This window comes from Hemiscyllium ocellatum, chromosome 4 (genome assembly GCF_020745735.1).
Source record: "Hemiscyllium ocellatum isolate sHemOce1 chromosome 4, sHemOce1.pat.X.cur, whole genome shotgun sequence".
NCBI lineage: Eukaryota > Metazoa > Chordata > Chondrichthyes > Orectolobiformes > Hemiscylliidae > Hemiscyllium > Hemiscyllium ocellatum.
In genome coordinates, this window is record NC_083404.1 from 143,341,991 (window position 1) to 143,357,365 (window position 15,375).

At 50.3% G+C, this 15,375-nt stretch overlaps 1 protein-coding gene across 1 annotated transcript in view; it reads left to right on the forward strand.

Annotated features, from left to right (window-relative positions):
- The first annotated feature begins 1,839 nt into the window (after window positions 1-1,839).
- The window catches only part of kcnh2b (potassium voltage-gated channel, subfamily H (eag-related), member 2b), a 99,926-nt gene continuing 86,390 nt past the window's right edge, over window positions 1,840-15,375 (forward strand). Inside the window, exons 1-2 of the mRNA XM_060824075.1 lie at window positions 1,840-1,915; window positions 5,446-5,676. Coding sequence (XP_060680058.1) covers window positions 1,840-1,915; window positions 5,446-5,676 — 307 coding nt within the window. The remainder of the gene's footprint in view (window positions 1,916-5,445; window positions 5,677-15,375) is intronic.

Consider the following 15,375-nt stretch of genomic DNA (forward strand, 5'->3'; position numbering starts at 1 on the left):
TTCCCTCTCCCTGACCCCACCCTCCCCTGTCCCTGTCCCCCCCTCCTCCTCTGTCCCTGCCCCCCTTCCCTTTGTCCCCCTCCCTGTCCCTGTCCCCCTCCCTGAGTTTCCCTGTGTCTGGGACTCTCTGTTGCTGCTGTGCTCTCTGGTCAGTGCAGGGTTAATGCAGACACAGTTCTCCCCAGTCCCTCCCTCTGTCTCTCTCTCTCTCCTCGAGTCCACTGTCTCCCCTCTGCCCAGTGTCAGGGAGTTGTAGCGGAGTGTGTCAGTTCCTGGGATCTGCCTCACCCCCCCCTCCCCCGGACGGCAGTGAGCCCCCACCCAGGAGGGGCTGGAGTGTGGCACTGGGTAAGTGTGAAGAGTCGGGGCTGGATTGACTAAATAAGGGAGATGGAGGGAGCGCAGCTGCTGGAGACAGAGACAGAGACAGAGACAGAGACCCCGGGCAGGGGCTTTATTAACAGAAAAGACCCCCCTCCCCAGGGCAAGTTTGGGTGGCTAGGACAATGAATAACTGGGTGAATTATAAATGGATGTTTAATTAACTAATGACTGATTTGATAATTAAGACCAGAACAATTCCTAACTGGGCTCATTAATTGTGTAATTAAGAACAGGATAATTAATAAGTGATTGCTGGTGACAGGCTTGGTCAAACTGAGTTCCTATTTCAGAGAGGGGTTTGGGGCAATGAGAGTGTGGGTCTGGAGTCACATGTAGGCCGGGGTCAGGTAAGGAAGCCAGTCTCCTTCCGCGAAGGACATTGCTGACCCAGATCTGACACGTTTGGAGTAATTACTAAGAGGCAATTAACAAGTGGACAATGAACAGAGGCAATGAATAATGGGATACAGTTAATTGCCAAATGACAAGAGATATCAAAGTACACGTCATGGGGATAACCAGGACAGTACACCGGGAACTGAGATTGAGTGCCAGTCATTGGCTGGAAAACAATACACCGTTATTGGTTAAAGTTACTAACTGAGGATCATTTATTCATTTTAAAAGTTACTCAGGACAATAAACTGGGATATTCTTTTCTGCAAATTAGTTGAATCATTAACTAAACATTCAGCAATTTCATCAAAGAATAATTCACGCCGTGGTCACCAGCACGGTTACTGAGAAAACAAACCCCAGCCCCATACCCCCCCGGGGAGGGTCAGGGTGTGGGGGTCTGTCCCCCGGGGAGGGTCAGTGTGTGGGGGTCAGTCCCCCTGGGGAGGGTCAGTGTGTGTGTGTGTGTGTGTGTGTGTGTGTGTGTGTGTGTGTGTGTGAGAGAGAGTTGGGTTGAGACAGAATTTCTGTGATCATGCTGAGAGCTGTACGTGGTGTTCAGTTTGAAGTTAATTTGAGAAGGTGTTGTGTGGGGGAGGGGGTGTGGGGGAGAGGGTGTTGGGGAGAGGGTGTGGGGGTGTGGGGGAGAGGGTGTGAGGGTGTGGGGGAGAGGGTGTGGGGGTGAGTGTGTGTGGGGGAGAGGGTGTGTGGGGGTGTGGTATGTGTGGGGGTGTGTGGTGTGTGTCCATGTCAGTGAGTGGTTGAGCGAGTGTTGGCCAGTGCTGGTGTTTTGATGCCCCCCTGACTGTGAGAGTTATTGGGTATGTGATGGTTCCTGTTGTATAGATGCAGAGAGTCTATGAAGGCCACTCAGCCTGCAGCCTGCTGTTCGAGTGACCAACGCAGTCGTGCTGCAGGAGACTGTCATCAGAGTTACTCATCCCTTGCTACAACGTGCTGAGGATCCCTGTCTCCCTGAGGCTCTCTCCTCACTCTCTGCCGTTTGGGAAGTGTCCCTGATTCCTGTGGGACTCTCTCCGAGAGACGCTCGGCCACAGGATGCCAATTCGAAGGGGTCACGTCGCTCCCCAGAACACCTTCCTCGACACCATCATCCGCAAACTAGAGGGTCGCAGTAAGTGTCCGGGAACCGGGGGGGGGGACGGGGATCGGGGTGGGGGTGGGGGCTGAATTGGGGACTGTGGGGAGGGGGAAAGGAGGAGCGATAGGGAAAGTGAGCAGTGAGGGGGCACAGTGTCCGAGAGAGAGGGAGAAGGGGCCAGCTATGTATCAAAAACAGAGCGAGACAGAGACAAACATTCACATAAACCAAACACCGAGAGAGAGAGAGAGGGAGGCAGGGAAGGAGGGAGGGAAGGAAGGAGGGAGAGAGAGGGAATACAGGATTGACCACAAACCAAACAGCTACAGGGTACAGCACAAACCGAGAGTGGGACGGGCATTGGCAGAGGATGAAGGAGGGGGAGAGAGAGAGAGAGACATGAGCAGAGAGAAACAGACAGTTAGTTTTTCTCTCATCTCTTTTTCTTTTTCTCTCTCTCTCTCTCTCTCTCTCTCTCTTTCTTTCTCTCATCTCTCCCTCCCCCCCCCATCTCTCTCTCTCCCCGTCTCTCTCTCCCCCCCCATCTCTCCCTCCCCCCCCCATCTCTCTCTCTCCCCGTCTCTCTCTCCCCCCCCATCTCTCTCTCTCTCCCCGTCTCTCTCTCTTTCTCTCTTTCTCTCTCTTCTCTCCCTCCCCCCATCTCTCTCTCTCTCCCCGTCTCTCTCTCTCCCCCCGTCTCTCTCTCTCCTTGTCTGTCTGTCTTTCTCTCTCTGTTCCCCCCCCCCCGTCTCTCTCTCTCTCTCTCTCTCTCTCTCCTCTCTCTCCCCCCCCCCCCCCCCCCCTCTCGGTGTGCGGAGGGATGCTGGGGTTAGGGGAGTGGGTTGGGGGGTGACGCGCAGTGAGGGAGCCTGCAGCAGCTGGGGAGGGGAGTGCACTTCAGAATCAGTAAATACTCTGCAGCAGGCCCTCCCAGCCCAGAGGATGGGACATGAGCAGGGCATGGGAGCTGCAGTCAGACTGAGCTCAGCGAGGGGCTTAGAGTGAGGAGCAGACCCTCCGACAGTGCCCACTCCCTCAGCACTGACCCTCCGACAGTGCCCACTCCCTCAGCACTGACCCTCCGACAGTGCCCACTCCCTCAGCACTGACCGTCCGACAGTGCCCACTCCCTCAGCACTGACCCTCCGACAGTGCGGCACTCCCTCAGCACTGACCCTCCGACAGTGCCCACTCCCTCAGCACTGACCCTCTCACAGTGCCCACTCCCTCAGCACTGACCCTCTGACAGTGCGGCACTCCCTCAGCACTGACCCTCTGACAGTGCCCACTCCCTCAGCACTGACCCTCTGACAGTGCGGCACTCCCTCAGCACTGACCCTCCGACAGTGCCCACTCCCTCAGCACTGACCCTCCGGCAGTGCCCACTCCCTCAGCACTGACCCTCCGACAGTGCGGCACTCCCTCAGCACTGACCCTCCGACAGTGCCCACTCCCTCAGCACTGACCCTCTCACAGTGCCCACTCCCTCAGCACTGACCCTCTGACAGTGCGGCACTCCCTCAGCACTGACCCTCCGACAGTGCCCACTCCCTCAGCACTGACCCTCTGACAGTGCGGCACTCCCTCAGCACTGACCCTCTCACAGTGCCCACTCCCTCAGCACTGACCGTCCGACAGTGCCCACTCCCTCAGCACTGACCCTCCGACAGTGCGGCACTCCCTCAGCACTGACCCTCCGACAGTGCCCACTCCCTCAGCACTGACCCTCCGACAGTGCCCACTCCCTCAGCACTGACCCCCTGACAGTGCCCACTCCCTCAGCACTGACCCTCCGACAGTGCCCACTCCCTCAGCACTGACCCTCCGACAGTGCCCGCTCCCTCAGCACTGACCCTCCGACAGTGCCCGCTCCCTCAGCACTGACCCTCCGACAGTGCCCACTCCCTCAGCACTGACCCTCCGACAGTGCCCGCTCCCTCAGCACTGACCCTCCGACAGTGCGGCACTCCCTCAGCACTGACCCTCCGACAGTGCGGCACTCCCTCAGCACTGACCCTCCGACAGTGCCCACTCCCTCAGCACTGACCCCCTGACAGTGCCCACTCCCTCAGCACTGACCCTCCGACAGTGCCCGCTCCCTCAGCACTGACCCTCCGACAGTGCCCACTCCCTCAGCACTGACCCTCCGACAGTGCAGCACTCCCTCAGCACTGACCCTCCGACAGTGCGGCACTCCCTCAGCACTGACCCTCCGACAGTGCCCACTCCCTCAGCACTGACCCCCTGACAGTGCCCACTCCCTCAGCACTGACCCTCCGACAGTGCCCACTCCCTCAGCACTGACCCCCTGACAGTGCCCGCTCCCTCAGCACTGACCCTCCGACAGTGCCCACTCCCTCAGCGCTGACCCCCTGACAGTGCCCACTCCCTTGCTGCTACATTGAGTTGTAAGTGTCAGGGATGTTGGTTTGTTCCCTCCGAAGGGGCAGGTCTAGACACCATTGAACAGCTTTAATTAACCTGAACAAGGTGAACCCTGAGCTCCTGATGAATGCAGAGCTGTCTGGGTGGGTGACAGAGACTGGAGCCCTTTAATATTTTAACAATAGCAACAAAAGACGTTTTCCCAAAATCCCTGGAGGGACGGAACGGAGCCTCGGAGCTGCCTCTCAGTGTAACCAGCAGCGAGGCTCATGTTCCAACCTGCTGTCAGACACCTCCCATCAAACACCCCCAGGGACAGGGACAGCACGGGGTTAGATACAGAATAAAGCTCCCTCTACACTGTCCTCCCATCACACACTCCCAGGACAGGGACAGCACGGAGTTAGATACAGAGTAAAGCTCCCTCTACACTGTCCCCATCAAACACCCCCAGGGACAGGGACTGTACGGGGTTAGATACAGAGTAAAGCTCCCTCTACACTGTCCCTCCCATCAAACACTCCCAGGGACAGGGACAGCATGGGGTTAGATACAGAGTAAAGCTCTCTCTACACTGTCCCCCAATCCCAGGGACAGGGACAACACGGGGTTAGATACAGAGTAAAGCTCCCTCTACACTGTCCCCATCAAACACTCCCAGGGACAGGTACAGCACGGGCTCAGATACAGAGTAAAGCTCCCTCTACACTGTCCCCCATCAAACACTCCCAGGTCAGGGACAGCACGGGGTTAGATACAGAGTAAGGCTCCCTCCACACTGTCCCCCAATCCCAGGGACAGGGACAGCGTGGGGTTATATACAGAGTAAAGCTCCCTCTACACTGTCCCCCAATCCCAGGGACAGGGACAGCACGGGGTTAGATACAGAGTAATGTATCTGCCCCTTGACCACACTGCATTGCTTGGGGCCCAGTCCAAGATATCCCTGTCCTTATTGCAATAACTGGCTCCCTATTGGACCATGGTATTCCCTGCTGTCTCTCACCCAGTGACCCGATAGCCCCGAATGTGGAGTAGCCAATCCACTCCATCCCTTCGAGGGAAGAGGAGTGTGTTTCAGGGTGGGGGTGTGAGTGGTATGTTTGTGGGGTTGTTGTCCCTGTTTCCACGGTGCTGCTGTCTGTGTGTTACTGCTCCCCTCCCCCCTCTCCGTGTAGATCGGACGTTTCTCATTGGCAATGCGCGAGTGGTGAACTGTGCCATCATCTTCTGTAACGATGCTTTCTGTGAGATGTCTGGCTATTCTCGAGCGGAGGTGATGCAGAAACCAGCCTGTTGTGACTTCCTCCATGGCCCAGGGACCAGGAAGACAGCCATCTCTCAAATCAGGCAGGCCCTGGGCAGCTCCGAAGAGAGAAAGGTGGAGCTCTCTCTCTACAGGAAGAATGGTAAGGATCTTCCATACACAGGGAAGAATCTTCGGAAATACAGCCGTGTATTCTTCAAGGGTGGACCAGAACGTATCTGCGTGTTGAGAGAATCTATCTCACTTCCCTGGACTCTCACAAAGGTGTCTGCAGAGACTTGGTTGAAGGAAGGGCATGATGATTGGCAACTGAATGTTCCAGGATATAGACATTTCAGACAGGTCAGGGAGGGAAGTAAAAGAGGGGGTGGGGTTGCATTGCTGGGCAAGGACAATATCACGGCTGTGCTAAAGGAGGGCACTATGGAGGTTTTGGGTAGTGAGGCATTACGGGTGGAGCTGAGAAATAAGAAGGGTGCAGTTACATTGTTGGGACTGTATTACAGACCTCCCAACAGTGAGCGTGAGGTAGAAGAACAAATAGGTAAACAGATTATGAAAGATGTAGAGGCAATAGGGTAGTGGCGATGGGAGATTTTAATTTTCCCAACATTGACTGGGATACACATAACATCAGATGGGGTAGAATTTGTAAGAAGCGTCCAGGAGTGTTTTCTCGCGCAGTATGTCAATAGTCCGACGAGGGAAGGGGCCATATTGGACTGGTATTGGGGAACAAGCCAGGATAGGTGGTAGAAGTTGCGGTGGGGGATTTCTTTGGGAACAGTGACCACAATTCTGTAAGTCTTATAATACTCTTAGATAAAAAAGAGAGTGGTCCTAAGGCAAGAGTACTAAACTGGGCCAAGGCCAATTATATCAAATTTAGGGAGGAACTCGGAAATGTAGATTGGACATAGCTATTTGAAGGGAAGTCCACATTTGAGATGTGGGAGGCTTTCAAAGATAGTGGATTCTTTCTTGATTATATGTTTTTGGAGATGAGTCTCTTGATTAAACTTAAAATATAAGCCACAGCTATTAATTTGACCTGGGGCAGTGTTTTGTAGAGGAATAAGATGGTGTTATTTTCTGGGTCTGTAGACTGTGAAGGAACAAAAATGACCTTTAATGCAGTGATATGTACTTCTTGTCAGATGTGGGAGTTTAAAGAGAGTTTAAGGGTTACTGCGGATTATATCTGCCATAAATGCTGTTGGATGCGAATCTTATCAGATTGAGTAGATCGGTTGGAGAGACAGATAGAAGCGATGAGGAATTTGCAACAGCAACAGTATGTGATGGATGGCAGTTATAGGAAGTGGGGATCATCTCCGATACAGTCACATAGATGGGTTAACTCCTGGAAAGGTAAGGGGGGGTAGGCACCTAGGGCAGGAGTCTTTTGTGGATATATCCATTTCAAACAGGTATGCTGTTTTGGAAAATGTAGGGGGTGATGAATTCTCAGGGGAACGTAGCACTAACAGCCAAGTTTCTGGTATTGAGACTGGCTCTAATGCAATGAGGGGTATGTCGGCTTCCAAGAGATCAATTGCTTTAGGGGATTCTGTAGTCTCAGGTACAGACAGACGTTTCTGTGGCCAGCAGAGAAAAAGCAGAATGGTGTGTTGTTTCCCTGGTGCCAGGATCAAGGATGTCTCAGAGAGGGGCAGAATGTTCTCACAGGGGAGAGGGGCCAGCAGGAGGTCATTGTCCACATTGGAACCAACGATATAGGAAGGGAAAAGGTTGAGATTCTGAAGGGAGATTACAGAGAGTTAGGCAGCAATTTAAAAAGGAGGTCCTCAAGGGTAGTAATATCTGGATTACTTCCAGTGCTACGAGCTAGTGAGGGCAGGAATAGGAGGATAGAGCAGATGAATGCATGGCTGAGGAGCTGGTGTATGGGAGAAGGATTCACATTTTTTGGAGAATTGGAATCTCTTTTGGGGGTAGAAGTGACCTGTACAAGAAGGACGCATTGCACCTAAATTGGAAGGGGACGAATATACTGGCAGGGAAATTTGCTAGAACTGCTTGGGAGGATTTAAACTCGTAAGGTGGGGGGGGGGGGTGGGGGGAAGAGATCGATCTGAGACGGGTACAGCTGAGAACAGAAGTGAGTCAAACAGTCAGGGCAGGCAGGGACAAGGTAGGACTAATAAATTAAACTGCATTTATTTCAATGCAAGGGGCCTAACAGGGAAGGCAGATGAACTCAGGGCATGGTCAGGAACATGGGACTGGGATATCATAGCAATTACAGAAACATGGCTCAGGGATGGGCAGGACTGGCAGATTAATGTTCCAGGATACAAATGCTACAGGAAGGATAGAAAGGGAGGCAAAAGAGGAGGGGGAGTGGCATTTTTGATAAAGGATAGCATTACAGCTGTGCTGAGGGAGGATATTCCTGGAAATACATCCAGGGAAGGTATTTCGGTGGAACTGAGAAATAAGAAAGGGATGATCACCTTATTGGGATTGTATTATAGGTCCCCCTCAATAGTCAGAGGGAAATTGAGAAACAAACTTGTAAGGAGATCTCAGCTATCTGTAAGAATAATACGGTGGTTATGGTAGGGGATTTTAACTTTCCAAACATCGACTGGGACTGCCATAGTGTTAAAGGTTTAGATGGAGAGGAATTTGTTAAGTGTGTACAAGACAATTTTCTGATTCAGTATGTGGATGTACCTACGAGAGAAGGTGAAAAACTTGACCTACTCTTGGGAAATAAGGCAGGGCAAGTGACTGAGGTGTCAGTGGGGGAGCACTTTGGGGCCAGTGACCATAATTCTATTAGATTTAAAATAGTGATGGAAAAGGATAGACCAGATCTAAAAGTTGAAGTTCTAAATTGGAGAAAGGCCAATTTTGACAGTATTAGGCAAGAACTTTTGAAAGCTAATTGGAGGCAGATGTTCACAGGTAAAGGGACGGCTGGAAAATGGGAAGCCTTCAGAAATGAGATAACAAGGATCCAGAGAAAGTATATTCCTGTCAGGGTGAAAGGGAAGGCTGGTAGGTATAGGAATGCTGGATGACTAAAGAAATTGAGGGTTTGGTTAAGAAAAAGAAGGAAGCATATGTCAGGTACAGACAGGATAGATCGAGTGAATCCTTAGAAGAGTATAAAGGCAGTAGGAGTCTACTTAAGAGGGAAATCAGGAGGGCAAAACGGGGACATGAGATAGCTTTGGCAAATAGAATTAAGGAGAATTCAAAGGATTTTTACAAATATATTAAGGACAAAAGGGTAACTAGGGAGAGAATAGGGCCCCTCAAAGATCAGCAAGGCGGCCTTTGTGTGGAACCACAGAAAATGGGGAAGATACTAAATTAATATTTTGCATCAGTATTTACTGTGGAAAAGAATATGGAAGATATAGACTGTAGGGAAATAGATGGTGACATCTTGCAAAATGTCCAGATTACAGAGGAGGAAGTGCTGGATGTCTTGAAACGGGTAAAGGTGGATAAATCCCCAGGACCTGATCAGGTGTACCCGAGAACTCTGTGGGAAGCTAGAGAAGTGATTGCTGGGCCTCTTGTTGAGATATTTGTATCATCGATAGTCACAGGTGAGCTACCGGAAGACTGGAGGTTGGCAAACGTGGTGCCATGGTTTAAGAACGGCGGTAAAGACAAGCCAGGGAACTATAGACCGGTGAGCCTGACCTCGGTGGTGGGCAAGTTGTTGGAGGGAATCCTGAGGGACAGGGTGTACATGTATTCGGAAAGGCAAGGACTGATTAGGGATAGTCAACATGGCTTTGTGCGTGGGAAATCATGTCTCACAAACTTGATTGAGTTTTTTGATGAAGTAACAAAGAGGATTGATGTGGTCAGAGCGGTGGATGTGATCTATATGGACTTCAGTAAGGCGTTTGACAAGGTTCCCCATGGGAGACTGATAGCAAGGTTAGATCTCATGGAATACAGGGAGAACTAGCCATTTGGATACAGAACTGGCTCAAAGGTAGAAGACAGAGGGTGGTGGTGGAGGGTTGTTTTTCAGACTGGAGGCCTGTGACCAGTGGAGTGCCACAAGGATCGGTGCTGGATCCACTACTTTTTGTCATTTACAACCAGGGATATATTTCCCTCCCCTCCCCTATCAGCGTTCTGCAAAGACCACTCCCTTCGTGACTCCCTCGTCAGGTCCACACCCCCCACCAACCCAACCTCCACTCCCGGCACCTTCCCCTGCAACCGCAGGAAATGTAAAAGTTGCGCCCACACCTCCTCCCTTGCTTCTCTCCAAGGCCCCAAGGGATCCTTCCATATCCACCACAAATTCACCTGCACCTCCACACACATCATCTATTGCATCCGCTGCACCCGATGTGGCCTCCTCTATATTGGGGAGACGGGCCGCTTACTTGCGGAACACTTCAGAGAACACCTCAGGGACGCACGGACCAACCAACCCAACCACCCCGTGGCTCAACACTTTAACTCCCCCTCCCACTCCACCAAGGACATGCAGGTCCTTGGACTCCTCCATCGGCAAAACATAACAACACGACGGTTGGAGGAAGAGCGCCTCATCTTCCGCCTGGGAACCCTCCAACCACAAGGGATGAACTCGGATTTCTCCAGTTTCCTCACTTCCCCTCCCCCCACCTTGTCTCAGTCAATTCCCTCGAACTCAGCACCGCCCTCCTAACCCGCAATCTTCTTCCTGACCTCTCCGTCCCCACCCCACTCCGGCCTATCACCCTCACCTTGACCTCCTTCCACCTATCACATCTCCATCACCCCTCCCCCAAGTCCCTCCTCCCTACCTTTTATCTTAGCCTGCCTGGCACCCTCTCCTCATTCCTGATGAAGGGCTCTGGCCTGAAACGTCGAATTTCCTATTGCTTGGATGCTGCCTGACCTGCTGTGCTTTAACCAGCAACACATTTTCAACTGTGATCTCCAGCATCTGCAGACCTCATTTTTTACCCATAAGAGGTACAGTTAGTAAGTTTGCATATGACATCAAAATTGGAGGTGTAGTGGACAGCGAAGAGGGTTACCTCAGATTACAACAGGATCTGGCCAGATGGGCCAATGGGCTGAGAAGTGGCAGATGGAGTTTAATTCAGATAAATGTGAGGTGCTGCATTTCAAGAAAGCAAATCTTAGCAGAACTTAAACACTTAATGGTAAGGTCCTAGGGAGTGTTGCTGAACAAAGAGACCTTGGAGTGCAGGTTCATAGCTCCTTGAAAGTGGAGTCGCAGGTAGATAGGATAGTGAAGGCGGCATTTGGTATGCTTTCCTTTATTGGTCAGAGTATTGAGTACAGGAGTTGGGAGGTCATGTTGCGGCTGTACAGGACATTGGTTAAGCCACTGTTGGAATATTGCGTGCAATTCTGGTCTCCTTCCTATCGGAAAGATGTTGTGAAACTTGAAAGGGTTCAGAAAAGATTTACAAGGATGTTGCCAGGGTTGGAGGATCTGAGCTACAGGGAGAGGCTGAACAGGCTGGGGCTGTTTTCCCTGGAGCGTCGGAGGCTGAGGGGTGACCTTATAGAGGTTTACAAAATTATGAGGGTCATGGATAGGATACATGGACAAAGTCTTTTCCCTGGGGTCGGGGAGTCCAGAACTAGAGGGCATAGGTTTAGGGTGAGAGGGGAAAGATATAAAAGAGACCTAAGGGACAACCTTTTCACCCAGAGGGTGGTACGTGTATGGAATGAGTTGCCAGAGGACGTGGTGGAGGCTGGTACAATTACAACATTTAAGAGGCATTTGGATGGGTATATGAATAGGAAGGGTTTGGAGGGATATGGGCCGGGTGCTGGCAGGTGGGACTAGATTAGGTTAGGATATCTGGTCAGCATGGACGGGTTCGGCCGAAGGGTCTGTTTCCATGCTGTACATCTCTATGACTGTATGACTCTAGTGCAGGATAGGCATGTCCAGTTGAAGGCAAAGGATAGGAAGGGTAAGATTTGTGAACTGTGGATGACAGGAGAAACTATACAACTAGCCGAGAGGAAAAGGGAAGCGTATATAAGGTCTAGGCAGCTGAGAACAGAACAGGCCCTGGAGGAATATCGGAAGAGAAGGACAAATCTTAAATGAGGAATCAAGCGGCTAAAAGGGGTCATGAAATAGCTTTAGCAAGCAGAATTAAGGAGAATCCCAAAGTATTTTATTCTTATATAAAAAGTAAGCGGGTAACTAGAGAAAGGATTGGTCCACTAAGGGATAACGAAGGAAGGCTGTGTGCCAAACCTGATAGAATGGGTGAGATTCTGAATGATTACTTTGCATCAGTGTTCACTGAGGAGAGGGGCATGATGAATGCTGAGATTAGAGATAGAAGTTTGATTAGTCTGGATCATGTTGACATAAGTAGGGAAGATGTGTTGGGTAGGCTAGAGCTTATTAAGGTGGACAAATCCCCAGGACTGGATGGGATCTATCCCAGGTTGCTGAGGGAGGCGAGAGAGGAAATAGCTGGGGCCCTAACAGATATCTTTGTGGCATCCTTAAACACAAGAAGGGTAGTAGGGATATTCTGGGTAACTACAGACCAGTGAGCCTGACGTGGGTGGTGGGGAAGTTGCTGGAGAGGGTGCTGAGGGATAGGATCTATTTATATTTGGAAAGGAATGGGCTTATCAGTGATAGGCAACATGGGTCTGTGTGGGGGAGATGGTGCTGTACCAATTGGTTGGGCCGAAGGGCCTGCTTCCACACTGTAGGGAATCGAGTCAAAACTTAATGGAGCTCTTTGAGGAAGCAGCCAAGTTGCTAGATGAAGGTTGGGTTTATTTTCACTAGAAAATAGGAGATTGAGGGGGGACCTGACTGAGGTTTACAAAATCATGAAGGGTATAGACAGGGTGATGAAGGGCTTTTGCCCGAAACGTTGATTTCCCTGCTCCTCAGATGCTGCCTGAACTGCTGTGTTTTTCCAGCACCATTCTACTGTGGGCGGCACGGTGGCGCAGTGGTTAGCACTGCTGCCTTACAGCGCCAGAGACCCGGGTTCAATTCCTGACTCAGGCGACTGACTGTGTGGAGTTTGCACGTTCTCCCCGTGTCTGCGTGGGTTTCCTCCGGGTGCTCCGGTTTCCTCCCACAGTCCAAAGATGTGCAGGTCAGGTGAATTGGCCATGCTAAATTGCCCGTAGTGTTAGGTAAGGGGTAAATGTAGGGGTAGGGGTATGGGTGGGTTGCGCTTCAGTGGGTCGGTGTGGACTTGTTGGGCCGAAGGGCCTGTTTCCACACTGTAAGTAAGCTAATCTAATCAATACTCCAGAACCGGGGTGGATAGAGACAAGCTTTTTCCCAGGGTGAAGGATTCAATAACGAGAGGTCATGCTTTCAAGGTGAGAGGTGGAAAGTTTAAGGGGGGTACATGCGGTAAGTACTTCACACAGAGGGGGGTGGGCGTTTGGAACATGTTGCCAGCAGGGGTGGGAGAGGCAGGCACGGTAGATTCATTTAAGATGCATCCAGACAGATGCATTTGAAGGTGGGGAGCAGAGGGATACAGATGTTTAGGAATTGACTGACAGGTTTAGACAGTGGATTTGGATCGGCCTAGGCTTGGACGGCTGAAGGGTCTGTTCCTGGGCTGTAAATGTTCTTTATTCTAATTGTCCAGTCAGGGAGTGTAGAATGAAGGGTGAACTCTCTGAGTGGGTTCTGAGACAGCAGGAAGGTATAAACCGAGAGTGAGTTACTCCAAGAAGTCAAAGATTAAAAGATGACCTTGTTTGTCTGGGCATTGCAAGTGACAGATCGAAATCTTTCTTCAATGCGATGAGGGTTTCTGCACCCCCTCCCTCCCCCCCCACTGCTCCCCCCACTCCCCCCAACCCCCTCCCCCCCCCCCGGCAGTAAGGTCCAGATTCACCCTGTCCCAGTCACTGATCCTCCAACCAATGGAAAGGTTCCTTTCTGTCTGCCCCAGATGTGTCCCCCATCATTTCTCCATCACTATCGTGTGCTCTCTCAGCCCCAGTCTGTCCAATTTCTCCTCATCACCAAAACCCTCCCAAACAAACCAGGCACCATCTGGTGATTCCGATCTTTCTGAATTTGTCCCTCCCTCCCATTTCCTGATGAATTGCTGAGTTTGGACCCTCTTGAATGAAGAATGATAGAAAATACCTCTTCAATTCACCCACCACCTCCTTATTTTTCTCGATTGATTCTGTCTACGCAATCAACTCTCCCTTTATTGACATTTCTTTCTATAAATCTCTATTGAAAAGCTTCAGTTCTGAGGAAGGGTCACTCAATTGGAAACATTAACTCTGATTTCTCTCCACAGATGCCGCCAGACCTGCTGAGCTTTTCCAGCAATTTCTGTTTTTGTTTTTAAAGTCTCTGCCTGGCCAGCCTGCCCTTGCATGTTTTATTTTTAAAGAATTGTTTAGTCATTCTTTGCACTTTCATTCATTTAATATCACGTCTGATCTTCTGCCACCCACCCACCCACCCACAGTCTGGGTGGGAGTGAGAATGTAGAGGTTTTAAGGTGATTGAGAAAATTTGCCTGGTCAAACACGCAGCAGAAATGGTCCAGTGTGGAACCATTGAACGGAATTAGCTTCATCGCCCGAGATAGTCCTTGTGTACAAGTGTCTATTTACCATGCCATCACCTTGGCTACAAAAATACTGAGGTACGGACATTTTAATATAAATTCTTTGGGAAAAGAAAGACAAAAATAAGGAAGTAAAAAATCCAGCAATGCAGACATTCACAAATACAGAATCATAGAAACAACATAGAACATAGAACATAGAAAAATACAGCGCAGTACAGGCCCTTTGGCCCTCGATGTTGCGCCGATCCAAGCCCACCTAACCTACACTAGTCCACTATCCTCCATATGCCTATCCAATGCCCGTTTAAATGCCCATAAAGAGGGAGAGTCCACCACTGCTACTGGCAGGGCATTCCATGAACTCACGACTCGCTGAGTAAAGAATCTACCCCTAACATCTGTCCTATACCTACCTCCCCTTAATTTAAAGCTATGCCCCTCGTAATATCTGACTCCATACGTGGAAAAAGGTTCTCATGGTCAACCCTATCTAAACCCCTAATCATCTTGTACACCTCTATCAAGTCACCCCTAAACCTTCTTTTCTCCAATGAGAACAAATCAGAAAAATGCAGAAATACAAAGTTCTGAATAACAGAATGCATACCTTAGTGTGAGAAACAAAAAGGCAGATTATTATTTGAATGGAAATATTTTGGGAAGTGTGGATATACAAATGGATCTGGGTGTCCTTGTACATCAGGTCAATGAAAGGAGACAGGCACGGGCAGCAATCAATTAGTGTGTTGGCCTTCACTGCAAGAGGATTTGAGTTCAGGAGCAGGGATGCTTGACCACAGCTGGAGTAGTGTTTGCAGATTTGATCTCCCTACCTAAGACAAGATATACTTGCCACAGAGGGAGTGCAATAAAAGTTCAATAGGCTGAAATTGGGATGGCAGGACTGTCCCATGGGAAGAGACAGGTTCAAGGTCTGCATTTACTGAAAGTTTGAAGAATGAGAATGATTGAAAAGTAAACAATTCTAACCAGGCTGCACAGATGATATGAAGGGAGGATGTCTCCTGTGGGAGGGGAGTCCAGAACCAGGGGTCACAGGCTCAGGACTGGGGTAAGACATTTAGGACTGAGATGAGGAAATATTTCTTCACTCAGATGGTGGTCAACCTGTGGAATTCTCGACCAGACAGAGTCACTGAGTATGTTTAAAAATTAAATAGATTTCCAGAGACTAATGTTGCCAAGGGCTATGGGTGGAGGGGAGTTTAGTGGAGAGTTGAAGATCAACCATGATCACATTAAATGAG